This window comes from Dromiciops gliroides, chromosome 2 (assembly GCF_019393635.1).
Source record: "Dromiciops gliroides isolate mDroGli1 chromosome 2, mDroGli1.pri, whole genome shotgun sequence".
NCBI classification, from domain to species: Eukaryota; Metazoa; Chordata; class Mammalia; order Microbiotheria; family Microbiotheriidae; genus Dromiciops; species Dromiciops gliroides.
In genome coordinates this window covers 238,948,257-238,963,323 of record NC_057862.1, presented here as the reverse complement: position 1 = coordinate 238,963,323, position 15,067 = coordinate 238,948,257, and the positions used below count along the sequence as shown (strand labels likewise).

Here is a 15,067-nt window from a genome sequence, read left to right as displayed (position 1 = left end):
ATGATACAGTATCCTTTTCTGGCTTTGGAGTTGTTCATATCTTCTTTCTATCTCCTTTTTTTATACTTATATAAGGCAATCATAAAAATAGACACTGTGTCCTGGCTTTAAACTCATTTCATAATCTGTAATGCCAAAGGGTTTGTAATACATGGAGCTTTTAAAAGTAAAATGTTTGAAATTAAAAAAAAAAAACCAAAGTTTTAATATGTATCACTAGTGTGTTCCATCTGTTCATTCTTTGCTAGAATTCTATTACTTTTTTTATTCTTTGCTTTGGAGAGTATTCTTATAACTCCACCTTGTGCTTCTGTCTGTTATAGATAGTGTCTTTTTAATAGCTATTTAGGCTTAATAGCTTAAAATTGCACTAGGAATTTTGGGATACCCTGTAACTTAAATTCTGGGAATGAGAAATCGGAGAATTCGCTCTGTTACTGATGAAATTAGTGGACATTACTTTCAAAAGCACCCCTTACCAATGACTTTGATATCCAATCCTGTATTTAGCTAGGCTCTCTATAGCTTTAAAAATCTCCCTTATAATAGTTATTAGATTATGTCTTTAGATATTTTGGGTTGATATCATGCTTGATTCTCATTTCTTGCATATTCTACTGACTCATAATTAAAAAAAATAAATATAATTTAATTTGATCTAATCAGAACTAAATTTAATTTAAATCCATGACATTTTATGGTAATTGTAAAGGTTTTATTGTATGTGTGTGTGTGTGGTTTTTATTTTGAAGGCAAAAGAAGCCAAACGGCTAAAAGAATTCTTGGAGGATTATGATGATGACAGAGATGATCCTAAATATTATAGGTAAGTAACCTTCTTGAATAAGTATTATACTTTCAACTATATAAAAATTAATAAAAGTGAACTTTCTTTTTCCAGGGAAACCTAGGGATTTATTACATACCTGACACTAAAGTTTTGAAAAATTTGAGCATAGGAACCATGTGGAAAATTGTTAGCTGCCTGTGGAGCCTGAAGGCAGAATCTTACCCTTCCCCATAAGTCCCTCCTTAGAGGCCTTCCTTTTGTAGCATTGACAGATAGCTTTCTGACCTTTAATTCAGCATATTTGATGGATTTCTTAATATGTTTTATTGATGCCTTTTGGTTTTCACGTTACTTGCTGACACCTCAACCAGGAGTATCTCCGACATACGTATGCAGCACTATGCATATATGATCTCCCTCCTCTTGTGAAAGGAGGAAGGTGGCAGACTTTCTGACACTCTTAGACAAATTATTGTTCATTGTAACAAACGGAACAGTACAGATTGTAATTCATAATGGTATAATTTGAGTTTGGTGTTCATCATGTTACTGATGCAGGTAATGTTGTCACAGTCAAGCGTAGAACCAGAGCAAAGGCAGGGACAGTATTACAAGATTTGGGTAACTACTCTGTTATACACTGTTGCCATTATCTGTCCTGCATAGCCACTTCCTTCTGGGAGTATTCCCAAGAAGGAAAGCTTCATCATTCAAGTAAGGCTGTGGGGACTCTGTTAATAAGAATGCAGTAAGTTTAAGGTTGTAGGCTATTCAAAACTACTGATTATTTTCATAGTATTAGTGTTCTGCTTTAGAGCTAAAGGAAACTACAATCATGTTGAATTCCTAGTCAGATAAGAAATGGTCCTTCTTTCATTAAAAATCATACTAGATGTTGCTTTTGAAAAATCAGATTGGCTTATTTTTTCTAATATAGCTTAGCTTGAAGAAGAAATCATATTCTCGATGGTGCTTATCATTGAATATTTATTAACGTTAGGAAAATCAGAGAACTTTTAAGATGTGGCCCTTGTTCTCAGGAATATAGCTTTTTTACTTGGGAAATAGTGTTATTTGGAAGCATTCTTTCCACTGCTTATTAGCTTTGGAAGAAAAACAACTTATACATTAAAAATCTTCTCTTTTATAGGGGTAGTGCACTTCAGAAAAGACTGCGTGACAGGGAGAAAGAAATGGAAGCAGATGAACGAGATAGGAAGAGAGAAAAGGAGGAGTTAGAAGAAATAAGACAGCGTCTTCTGGCAGAAGGACATCCAGACCCAGATGCAGAACTCCAAAGAGTAAGAAATAAATTGCTATATTTGAAAAAAAGATAATTTGTTTTAGGTTTTCTCTCACTAACGTGAAATCAGCTTACATGGAATTCAGTTTCTGGTTAATAGCAGTGATGCAGGTCGCATTCTTTGCAACAACAACAACAATAATAAAAACTCATGCAGCACTTTTTAAAGACTAACAAAGCATTTCCCTCTGTGGTAATTAAACTGTTATATAGCTCATTTTACAGATGAAGAAACTGATATTACTGTGCCTTTCTTTTTCATCTTAAGTGTTTGTGTCTAAAAACTAAATTAAAAGAAGTTTCCATTTGTAAAAAGTGGCTTTAAAAAATTCACAAGATTGGGGCAGCTAGGTGGCGCAGTGGATAGAGCGCCAGCCCTGGATTCAGTACTACCTGAGTTCAAATCTGGCCTCAGACACTTAACACTTACTAGCTGTGTGACCCTGGGCAAGTCACTTAACCCCAATTGCCTCACACACACACAAAAAATTCACAAGATCCACAAAAATAGAAAGAACTATTAGGTGATTTTGCAGAGATTTTGAAAAAGTAGTGCGATCCTTGGGATATATTTACTTATTATTCCTTTAGGATTTCCTATAAATTATTTGTATCAAGTTTTGTGCGTATAATGTGATTTTATTTTTATCTAATAGCTTTCTGACAAGCATATCTGTTGTATCCATTATATGTAAAGTTAACTCTGGTAACTCTAGAACCTTGGTAAGATCGGATCATGGATAGCTCAGTTGAGATGTCCCGTTATAATGTATGGATTACTGAATTTATACTTTGGTCATTTTTCCCCTTAGTTTTCTTTTCTTTTTTTTTTTAAGTGAGGCAATTGGGGTCAAGTGACTTGCCCAGGGTCACACAGCTAGTAAGTGTTAAGTGTCTGAGGCCGGATTTGAACTCGGGTACTCCTGACTCCAGGGCCCTTGCTCTATCCACTGTACCACCTAGCTGTCCCCATTTTATATATATATGTGTGTGTGTATATATATATATATATATATATATATATATATATATATACACCGGATTTGAACTCAGGTACTCCTGACTCCAGGGCCGGTGCTCCATCCACTGCGCCACCTAGCTTCACCCCCCCCCCCTCAGTTTTCTAAATGAAAGTTTGGAAACATAGTTTCTTTGTCCTCCTTTCAAAGTCACCGTACTAAAAGAGTTCTTTATGCTTTATAACATTTTGTGTAGTGCTTTGCATAGCTCCTTGTGCAGAGTAAGTAGTCTCAGGATATCTTACTACAGAAAATAATTGCTTTTTAAAAATTCTTGCCTTAAATGTTCTATTGTTTGGGGAAGAAGAGAATTTGAATTCAATACTGTTGCAGTTCATTCACGTTAATCCAGCTTTTACTTCGTTATAGATGGAACAAGAAGCTGAAAGGCGCAGGCAACCACAAATAAAGCAGGAGCCAGAGTCTGAGGAAGAGGAAGAAGAGAAGCAAGAGAAAGAAGAAAAACGAGAAGAGCCCATAGAAGAAGAGGAGGAGCCAGAGCAAAAACCTTGTCTTAAACCAACCTTGAGGCCCATCAGCTCAGCCCCATCAGTTTCATCTGCTAGTGGCAATGCAACCCCCAATACTCCTGGGGATGAATCTCCCTGTGGCATTATCATCCCCCATGAAAACTCACCAGATCAACAGCAACCTGAGGAACACAGGCCAAAAATAGGATTAAGTCTTAAACTGGGTATGTTGAGATACAGATATATAATCCATCTTCTCCCCCCCAGCAATGTGGGTTAAGTGACTTGCCCAGGGTCACACAGCTAGTGTCAAGTATCTGAAGCTGGATTTGAACTCAGGTCTTCCTGAATCCAGGGCCAGTGCTTTATCCCACTGCACCACCTAGCTGCCCTCTATGTCGATATTCTTTTTGGTCTCTTAGGATAAAGGATCAAAGAGTATCATTGCCACCTTTAAATTTTACCCTATGCTAAAGAATTAATTGGAGGTGATTAATCATTTAAGAGCATTGGAAAAATGCTTTTCCAATTCACCATTTTCATAGTTTTACAGTGGCATCTATATCAGATTCTGAGAAATGAAAAAAGTATAATTTTCTAGGACCTGGGAGCAGTAAGTTTTCTGCCAAAAGCAAGGCATCTTAGCTGGGGTCATTGAATTTGGTATTTTAAATATTTTGATATAATTTGTTTCCCTGTATTCTGTATTCTTTCTATTTGAAATCTATCTGAGAATGGGTAGTTGGGCTTTACCTGATAGCCAGAGGAGTCCATGTCACATCCCTGCTGTATTTGGATTTTTCTGTGAGAATTGTTTACTTTCCAGGGATAACAGGTTGTAAATAAGATAATAATTGAAAACATTTTCCTTGGAGGATTACTAAATCATTCTCATATTTTAGGTGCTTCCAATAGTCCTGGCCAACCCAATGCTGTAAAGAGAAAGAAGCTCCCTGTGGATAGTGTCTTCAACAAATTTGAGGATGAAGACAGTGATGATGTACCCCGGAAAAGGAAACTGGTTCCTTTAGATTATGGTGAAGATGATAAAAGTTCCACGAAAGGCACTGTTAACACAGAAGAAAAGCGCAAACATATCAAAAGTCTCATTGAGAAAATCCCGACGGCTAAACCTGAGCTCTTTGCATATCCCCTTGATTGGTCTATTGTAGATTCTGTGAGTTGTAATTTTAAAGTTTTATTATGCTTTTATATGGCTTTGATCACTCAAGCTCTTTTGGTTTTGATTAGTGGTATTTATAGAGAATTTTGCGTATATATACTATACTAAATATATGCTTGTGAAGATGGTGGTCAGACAAAGCCTCAGGTGGTACTTTAGCTTCTTTAGCCTATGTGTGTACACATCCATATTTGTTCTCACTGGCAAAGAAAATTAGATGAGAGGGTCAAGATTGGAATAAAATGGGAAAATGTGTATTAAGTTCTGACTTTATGCCAAGAACTGGGGATGCAAATTAAAAAGTGAGGCGGTCCTTTTTCTCAAATAGTTCACATATTAATTAGGGGAAGTATTATTAAAGAGGCTCCAGCTTCAGGGAAGATGGTGAGGCCAAGGAGAAAGGAGCAGTGCCAAGATTGGTTCACAACTAGCCACTGTTAGGACTGTAGTACCCACAATGTGAACAGTGGACTGGGGCTCTGGGCCACCTCCAGTGAAGCTGCTCAGTGGCAGGGAACAGTATCTACCTGAGAGTAGGTGTAGGGGTTAGAGCAGGTGAGGAATTGGTCAGCCCAGGTTGTGGTAGGAGAATGGAACAGTTCCCCAGGGCTTACTTTTGCTTCTAATAGGCAAGGTCATCCATGAGTGATATTTGAGGAAAATATTGAGGGAAGTGATAGTAAAGTGTATTACTAGTTTTGTGTGATGATTAATTCTCTTCCCTTTTCCTCAATGTTCTTATTAGAAACTAGGTTTGTAGGTCAAAAGTAGCTATAAGCAAGTTATTTGCAATTTTAGTATTTTAATATGATTGTTACATAGTTGAATGCAGATGAAATATTTTAGTCTGAGACCCAGTGAGGTATTGTTTTTCTTGTAGATTAAATACTAGTAGATGGGACTACAATAAATAGTATATTGAAATAAAACAACATAAAAATGTTGAAGCAGTTTAAATAAACATTATCTCTTTCTAATGCAGACATTAATGGAACGCCGAATTAGACCATGGATTAATAAGAAAATCATAGAATATATAGGTGAAGAAGAAGCCACGTTAGTTGATTTTGTTTGTTCTAAGGTTAGTACTTTATGCTTTCTTTCTCATATCAAGACTCCAAGGTGGACCATCTTGGATTTTGTAGATGGCCTTTTTTTTAAGGCAGTTGAGGTTAAGTGACTGCCCAGGGTGTCTGAGGCCACATTTGAACTCAGGTTCTCTGCTCTCCAGGGCTGATGCTCTGTGCCATCTAGCTGCCCCATGTTGATGGTCTTTAAGGATTGCTTCATCTGAAAAATTGATCACCTTACAGTTAACCTGGTGATGAGCTTCTCTAAGCTTAGCGAGGCTGCCTTTTCAAGTTCAGTTGGACCTACCCAAGCTTGTGCTTTGCCTTTGAGGTTTCAGGGTCACCACTGTGCCAAAATAAGGCATTTGATAGCAATACCAATATGCCACGCAGGCCTTCTTTGGCCTTATTCTGTCCACCAACCCTTACCAGCACACTCAAAAAATGCACATGCAACCAAGTGTTAAAGAGAGCAGTATGGTTGGAAATTGCCCTGTGCTGTCTCTTCTTTCTCTATGGTGATGAGAAGCAGGAAGCAGTGTGTGATTACAGCATTGTCCCAGTCTACTGACCTTGCTTGTTGGAATATTGTTGAGACATGTGGAGGTATAGTCTCCAGCTGCAATTGAGAAACAAAGTAATTTTTCACCACAAAAATTGTTTGGGTCCTTTATCCCAAAGCATCTGATTAAGGGTACAATAATCCTTTCTTTTCTGACAAGTTATTATTTTTTCTAAAAAAAATTTTTAAACAAAAATCTCCTTTTCTCTCTTCCCTACACTTGACCACTATTGAAAAAAAAATTGAAGAATCCTTGCAAGAAATCTGAATAGTCAAGCAAAACAAATTCCTGCTTTGGCCATGTTAAAAATATAAATATTATGTATACATACATCTTTATCTCAGTTTGCATCCCGAGTCCATCACCCTTCTTTCAGGAGATGAGTAGGATGTTTTGTCATGAGTTCTTTGGAATCATGATCAGTCATTGCATTGATCAGAGTTTCCAAGTCTTTCTGTGTTGTTTTGTCTTCAGTGTTGTTATGTATCAGTTGTTTTCTGGGTTCTGCTCACTTCATCCTGAATCAGTTCTTTTTTTTTTCTGAATCAGTTCTTACAAGTCTTCTTAGGTTTCTCTGAAATTGACCCCTTTGTCATTGTTTATAGTACAAAAAGAGTACATACATATATGATAAATTGTTCAGCTATTCATCATTTGATAGTTATCCCCTCAGTTTCCAGTTCTTTGCCCACCACAAAAAGAACTGCTCATAATATTTTTTTGTATGTTATGGGTTCCTTTTCTATTTTCCATTCTCTTTGGGATATAGACATAGTAGTAGTTTTGCTGAGTTAATTGGTCAATAAACATTTATTAAGCATTTACTACTTGCTGGGCACTATGCTAAGTGTTAGTAAACAAGTTTTGGGTGTTTTTTTGGTTTTTGGGGGGTTTTTTGGTTTGTTTTTTTTTTTTGCATTAACAAAAGCTAGTTACTACAATAAAAGCAGCATATCTGTAACTAGTGGCATATGGGGAAAATACTATTTATTTTTCCATCTGCCTGTTTAGATAATGAGATCAGGATGGAGAAAGCCTGGACTTTTATTTTCATCCGTTGGTTCTGTAGCATAAAAAGATCAGCAAAATGAATTTTTCTTTTGTAATGTGTATTAAATTATACCTCTGATAACTATGAATTGATAAAAGGCATCATAATCTTTTATGTATATTATTTTTACCTGGTTCTCCTAACCACTCAGTGATCTGTAGTTAATTACAAGTATATACCTATTTTATAAAATAGAACATGGACCTTCAGAGATTAAAGTATTTGCCACAAGTTATTATATCTCTATGACAATAGAGCTAAGACTGAAACCTCTATCATTAGATCCCAGTTCCAGTGCCCATCTTGAAAAAGTAACTTTAGTGGAACGTTTGAACTTGACTTGCTCATCTCTGAGATAGTAGAGATGTCAGTTTTCTGCTACTGAGTGTTTGTTTTGATTAGAGTAGATGCCTCTGAACCTGTTTTTTAAAAAATTAGCACCTTGGGGGGGGGGGGGCAATGAGGGTTAAGTGACTTGCCCAGGGTCACTCAGCTAGTAAGCGTCAAGTGTCTGAAGCTGGATTTGAATTCAGGTCTTCCTGAATCCAGGGCTGGTGTTTTATCCACTTTGCCACCTAGCTGCCCCCAAATTACCACCTTTTAATTACTTAAGTACCACATTTCTACCTAGGGATTTCTCAGAGCTGGCACTTCATGCCTTGAACATTTTTCTTTTCATTCAGTTTGTTCAGCCAGAGATTTTTTAAGAACTTGACTTTCTTATGAAAAATTTATTTCATTTGTTATAAATATTTGTAAAATACTTAAATTTGAATTTATGTTTTTAAAAGTGTGTTATTCTAAGTGGCATTTCAGGGAATGCTAAATGTTCATAACTCATTTCTAGAGACTTCTTGACATGGATTATATTCATGGTGGGTGTTTGCATGAATGTTGATTATATCACTGTTAGGCCCTGGCCTAGAATTAGATATGGAGGTGTGGGATTCTGGGGCATAAAATCAGATACTATAACGTTTCTTTAAATTCAGTTGAAAACTATTTCAATTATTTTAGAACCACTAATATTATTATTGTATTTTTCCTCAAAGTTTTCAGATTAAAGGTTTTTTGTTTCTTTTAGGTTATGGCCCATAGTTCACCACAAAGTATATTAGATGATGTTGCCATGGTAAGTTGGATTTCCTTATCTGTACATGTCCTATTTTCCTTATTTCATTGATGTCACAAAATTTCCATCTTTGAACATCATGTATATAATGAATTTCACTGATTGTTTTGGTTCGGTTTGGGGGGGGGCAATGAGGGTTAAGTGACAGGGTCACACAGCTAGTGTCAAGCATCTGAGGTTGGATTTGAACTCAGGTCCTTCTGAATTCTGGGCCAGTGCTTTATCCCATGCGCTACCTAGCTGCCCCGGATTTCACTGATTGTTGAAATATATTGCATCAAAGAAGCTTTTTTTTTTAAATCATAAAAGTATTTTATTATTTTCCAGTTAGATGTAAAGACAGTTTTCAACATTTGTTTTCATAAGATTTTTAGTTCCAAATTGTTCTTGCTCTCTCCCTTCCCTACACCTTCCCCAAGACAGAAAGCAATCTGATATAGATTATATCTGTACAATCACATTAAACATTTCTGCATTAGTAATGTTGTAAAAGAAGAATCAGAACAAAAGGGAAAATCCTCAAAAAAGTGAAAACAAAAGTAGAAACATTATGGTTCAATCTACATCCAGAATTCACAGTTCTTTTTTTCTGGATGTGGAGAACATTTTCCATCATAAGTTCTTTGCAATTGTCCTAAGTCTGTCACAGGTGATCATCACACAATGTTGCTGTTACTGTGTACAGTGTTCTCCTGGTTCTGCTCACTTCACTCAGCATCGGTCCACTCAAGTCTTTCCAGGTTTTTCTGAAATCTGCCTGCTTATCATTTCTTATAGCACAATACTATTCCATTACATTCATATACCACAACTTATTTAGCCATTCCCCAATTGATAGGCATTCCCTCGATTTCCAATTCTTTGCCACCACAAAGAGAGCTGCTATAAATATTTTTGTACATGTGGGTCCTTTTCCCTTTTTTATGATCTCTTTGGGATACAGTTCTAGTACTAGTATCAAGGGGTTCAAAGAAGCTTTTTAAGCTGCTTGCAGATTTGCCTCAAGCATCATTGCACAGAGATTTGGTTAGGGATTTCTTTTTTCTTAGTATTACTCATTTGTTTGATACAAAGCTTGATAGAATTACTGGTCCAATTGGTGCCCTTCAGTTAATGAAATTTTTGAGAAGTGTCATGCAATGTACACAAAAAAAAGTTTTAGTCTGATATAGTTGTCAGTTCTCATTCTGAGCATGTGTTGCTATTCCTTTAACTTGACTTTGACTGTCTTACTGCTCAGTATTACTTCTCATAAACAGCAAAAAAAAGTAAAAATCTTCTGAGTTCTATCACATTTGTTTTTTTTATAACATCTCTAGCAAAAGTTTTTTGAAAGGGGAAGATGTTGGACTATAATCCAAAAAAAAAAAAGTTCTTGATCTTGTCTGAGGATTTAATTTGCTATATTATCTCCATTCCAGTTTGTGTGAATAAAATGACCTTTGGCTGTATTGTCTTCTTATGTATATGTAAGCTTGGCATTTTCTGTACCATAAATTTCATTTTCAGTTTAAATGATAAAAGCCAGCAGGTTGACTGCATAATTTTTTTTTTAAAGAATACCTTTTGACCATCAGGTAGGAAAAGACTATTGCTGTGGTAAATTTGTTACCTCAAAGTTAGCAACTCTTCTGTTTCCATCACCTGCCAAACATAAAACAACATTATTTTTTTGGGGGGGTGGATGTTGTGGGAGCAAATGAGAAAATATAGATGAAATACTTTGGACAACAGCACCCCTGAAGTCAGTTTGGCAGTAGTTATGGCTTTTCCTCTGTGGATACATTTTTTAAGCTTTCTCTTTGTAACAAAGATATTTTTTTCTATATATAAATTATTTTAAACAATTTTATATAGCCATAACCACTCTTGACTGTTTTCTAAGTTTTAGAGTTACAATATATCAGTGCAAGGAAGACCCATAGCACCACAATTCTTAAGTAATGTAAAAAAGTTGTCATTGTTTTTAGTAATTTTCTACTTGTGTAGACTCTTTGATATGATAATGCTCTCAAAGGCTCTGCCAATGGAGCCCAGGTTCTGGCAGGTCCTACCAAGCTGGAAAGAGGATGTCCCTTGCCTGAATCTAGCTAAGTTCAGAGAAAAGAGGCTCCTCATCAGGTTGGCCAAAGGGTAATGAATGTTGGGGGCAAAACCACCATTAAACACCATTTAAGTTCTAGATGGGTTGCAGTTTGTCTTTGGAAGGAATTACCCAGAGGGATGAGATAATAGATAAAAGTAGTGAAGTTTTAAAGTACCATAGATAGAGAGATCCTGCCTCACATTTATTGTAGTATTAAATTCCCATTAGGCAGTTTTCTCACTTTAAGTTATAGCTGGAAATAATACACTTTAATGTATACTCCTTCGAACTTGGCCATTAGAATTATTACTTGTGCTGATAATTACTATTGAAGATTGTTGTGATTGTTTTAATCACAAGTTATTTTTCTCTCTTGCAGGTACTAGATGAAGAAGCAGAAGTTTTTATAGTCAAAATGTGGAGATTATTGATATATGAAACAGAAGCCAAGAAAATTGGTCTTGTGAAGTAAAACTGTTTTTACATTTAGGTTCCATTTCAAATTTTTTCTCCTTTTCCGCCATTCAAAGGACTTTGAATTTTATCTGTCCTCAAAAGACACTTGTGAGATCTGTAATTTTTTTTAATGTAGAAAATGTGAAAAATTTTTTGGTCCTCTGCTCTGTTAAGACCCCTCTGTTCTCCCTCGGTTATAGAGTTATCTGAATCCTACATTGGTTCTCTTTATAACTCACCAGGTACAATTACTGGTATGTTTTATAAGCTGCAGCTACTGTACAACGCCTCTCTGATAATCTTGTTCTGCTAATTTGTTCCTTGTAAATATTAAAATGACTCCCTGGTTCTTTTGCAAAATTGCACTTAATGTTGAATTGTACCAGTTAGAAAACCAAGATAATCATTTTTTATTGCAAGAGTATCAGCCATCTTTTATAACCTCCCCCACCCCCCAGTGCCCTTTTTAATTTAAAAACTGATCAGAAATGGCAAGTCCTGTTTAAGGTATAGAATTTAAATTAGAATGTAAGAATGTGTCAAGTGGGTAACCCACTCTTCTTTAAACTATGTGTGTATGAGCATGAGTGAATGTATGAATGTGTCCCTCCCTCCTCCCCCCCCCCCCCCATTTGTCTTAGGGGCAGCTGCCTTAAACATTTCATGATTCAGGATCCTAAAGGGAAAGTAGTGATATTGTGCCAACCTTAATGTCTTGGACAATTGAATTGTCAGTGTCTCAGTGCATGGGATTGTATTATGGTGCAGCATTCTGTTGAACAGGATGGGGTTCCCCTGTTTAGCTGGCTCCTTCAGCTTTTCTCTTGAGGGAGAATGAGTCATGCAGAGCTTTTTACATTTCTTTAGGCTGATCATTAATTTCTAGAGCACATTTTTTTTACATTCATTGGCTTTAACCATTATAGCTCCATTTAGTATCTCCTTATAAAATCTCAGCTTTCTAAAAAAATTTTTTAAAGAAAAAAATTCTTTTAAGAAATGTTTTTCTTTAAAAAAAAAAAAAAGACCAAAAAAAGCCAATTTCAACATTGGGAGAAATGGGAGAAAACATTAATATATTTGGACATAACAATTTAGAAAACAACATTTTGGCATCCATTTAGACATTTTTGACCACTGATTATTTTTTTTTTTAGTTGTAAGGAGACTGTATGGCTTACCTTTTTTTAAAAAAATATATACATACATGGAGACTTTGTTTTACCTCTACATATCCAGGTTAAAAATCTGATGATGTGCATAAAGATATACCATGGGCTGTCTTTACTGTAGGACAGAACTTCACCAGGGAGCAAAACAGGTCAACCTGTTTAGAAAAGCATAACTGTGACCCTGTATTACTAGATTTCTTTCATCTTGAGGGGACATTTGAAAACACTGTTCTTAACAAATGGGAACGTGAAAAGGTTCCACCATGTAAATATTTCGAATATTAAAAAATGTATATATTTGATCTGGGGACTCAGATTCTTTCAGAGTCTTGTTAAATAAATGGCATCATGTTATAATTGTGTGGTGCAGACTAGAAAACTTAATTTCAAAATATGGGATGAGTTTTTGTGGGGTTTTCACGAATATTTTATGGGTATTTAGTAAAGATAGAAGTACTATCTTGTTTTGAGTGGACCTCCTTTACATGTGTGGAAATGCCTTTATTGTCATAATGTTTTAAATTTTGGTTAAGGTGAAAACTTAAGGAAGAAATCCAGTATCATTTTCTAATTACAAAATAAGATCTCTAGAAAGGGACTATTTTCCTGAATTGTTTTTTCTTTAATCTTTGTCCCATTTCAGTGATAGAAATTGTTTGGAGAATAGTTACAGCCATGTTTTCTTTAACATAGTTAACACTTCTTTTGACATGTTACTGGAGAATTGCTTCTACTTCATTGGTCCAGTATGCCATTTTCAAATTTTATTCTAGTAGATTTAAGCTATCTTGTCTTTTACATATTTAAGTTTGATTTTTATCTATATCATTCTTTTCATGGTTATGTTTATCTTTCCCCTCCACACTTACTGTATATTGTCCTTCTGGAAATGTTGGCTTCATATACTGTGGAAAATTCGAATTGGGAAGAAAAACTACATATATGAAAAACGTGAAGGATTCTAGGATTTTTTTTTTTTTTGGTGAGGCAATTGGGGTTAAGTGACTTGCCCAGGGTCACACAGCTAGTAAGTGTTAAGTGTCTGAGGTCAGATTTGAACTCAGGTACTCCTGAATCCAGAGCCGGTGCTCCATCCACTGCGCCACCTAGCTGCCCTGGATTCTAGGATTTTTAAAACTGATAGTACATAACTGAAAACATTTTAGATCTACTTAAGAAAAGTCTAAAAATGTTAACACTAATATTGAGAGGTTGGTTTTAAAAATATTATTTAACATGCTTTTATGACTGGTACTGTATATTGTTTTATCTGACACAGCTTTCACAGAAACATGCACACAGTTTTTTGTGAATGGATTGGACTTCCTGGATTGTCTGCCTAAGTAATTAGACCATGCATTCATTCATCACTTCATGGATTTTTATCTTAGTTGTGTACTTCCACATTAGAGTGCTGTGAAACAGTTACACTGCTAAGCAACTAATATAGGAAATACAGCATAATCTTTTGCATACCTTGGATTTTGTGACCAGGACCCTTTTTCTTCCCCCTGGTTTGACATCTTAAAAAATCATTTTGAATATGCAATTTCTGCAGAAGCATATTTTAAAAAAAATTAATAGATGCTGTTTCTATACATCCCCACAATTCCTCCATCTCGTATTTCCAGTTGAATCTCCAATGTTAGAATCCCCAAAACATTGAAAAGTAACGACAATGAAGTGATTGTTACTGATAATGAATCAAACTTTACCCTGTAATAGACTCATGTTCCTTAAAAGGAGGGTGTCTGCTGTATTAGTACCAAGTTTGCCCACTGTTTTTGATCTTGATTTGTTGCCATTTAAAGTCTTCATTAATGTCTAGCTACTAGTAGTAACTGTGTGTTATCATAGGACCATAGATCTAAATCTGGAAGATACAGATTATCTAGTCTAGCCTCCTTGTTTTACAAATGTGTAATGTGTAAATTCTGAGGTCCAGGGAGATTGTGACTTGCTTGAATTCAAGCAGTTCATAAATGTCAGAAGTGAGATTTAAACCCAAGTCCTCTGACCTCTGAACCAGTGGGCTTTCCATTATGCCATGCAACTAACTATATTCTCTATCTCAAATTTAATTCCACAAATGGTTTATTTAGTTTCCAGGCAGTGCTAGAGTCTGCGGATACAAAGATAAAAACAAAACAAATCCTTGCCCTCAAGGCAAGTGAGGCTGTGGTTTTCAATCTGTACACAAACAAATAAAGGCTAATTTCAGGAAAGAGCAAGCAAAACTGGTGGGATTGTAGCACTTGAGTTTAAGTCTTAAAGGAAGCTAGACATTCTGAGAGAAGTGATTACAGCGCATGTCAGAGAGACGGTCTATGCCAAATGAGGAGATACAGTGTAGAGGTTGAGGAATAGTTAGGTCAGCATGGTTGCAACTTTTTTTCTGTTTTGTATACTCTCCAATTCTTCATATTTGTCATTCCATGTAGTACAAAATGTTATTTTACACATATACCATAATTTATTCAGCTGTTCCCCTGTTGTACATATAAAAATTTCCCATTTTTGCTCTTAAAAATAATACTACTATAAATATTTTCATGTAAATTGGTATTCTTCTTCTTCTTCTTCTTCATAGTGTTCCCTGTGTGTTCATAGAAACCAATAGTAGGATTAGTGGGTTAGAGTGTATGAAAGGTTCGCTAATTAGCCAAACAAAAAGACTACACTTTGATATTAAGAATTAAGGTGTGAATCAAATTCATTTAAAGATCAACAAATTCTATGAACCTTCCCCTTTTGGGGGATTAAGATGCCCAT

The 15,067-nt window shown here is 35.6% G+C and overlaps 1 protein-coding gene across 5 annotated transcripts in view; it reads left to right on the top strand.

The window, feature by feature from the left end:
• Nucleotides 1-14,844, top strand: part of RBM25 (RNA binding motif protein 25) — a 53,977-nt gene extending 39,133 nt beyond the window's left edge. For 2 of the 5 annotated variants that reach the window (XM_043982720.1, XM_043982724.1), the window contains 7 exons: nucleotides 753-826; nucleotides 1,941-2,091; nucleotides 3,482-3,806; nucleotides 4,485-4,759; nucleotides 5,748-5,846; nucleotides 8,534-8,581; nucleotides 11,047-14,842. In XM_043982720.1, the coding sequence (XP_043838655.1) occupies nucleotides 753-826; nucleotides 1,941-2,091; nucleotides 3,482-3,806; nucleotides 4,485-4,759; nucleotides 5,748-5,846; nucleotides 8,534-8,581; nucleotides 11,047-11,139 (1,065 nt within the window). In that variant the 3' untranslated portion in view covers nucleotides 11,140-14,842. Of the gene's footprint in view, nucleotides 1-752; nucleotides 827-1,940; nucleotides 2,092-3,481; nucleotides 3,807-4,484; nucleotides 4,760-5,747; nucleotides 5,847-8,533; nucleotides 8,582-11,046 lie in introns of all 5 variants that reach the window. The other 3 variants (XM_043982723.1, XM_043982721.1, XM_043982722.1) reach the window with 3 other exon arrangements.
• The last annotated feature ends 223 nt before the right edge of the window (nucleotides 14,845-15,067 follow it).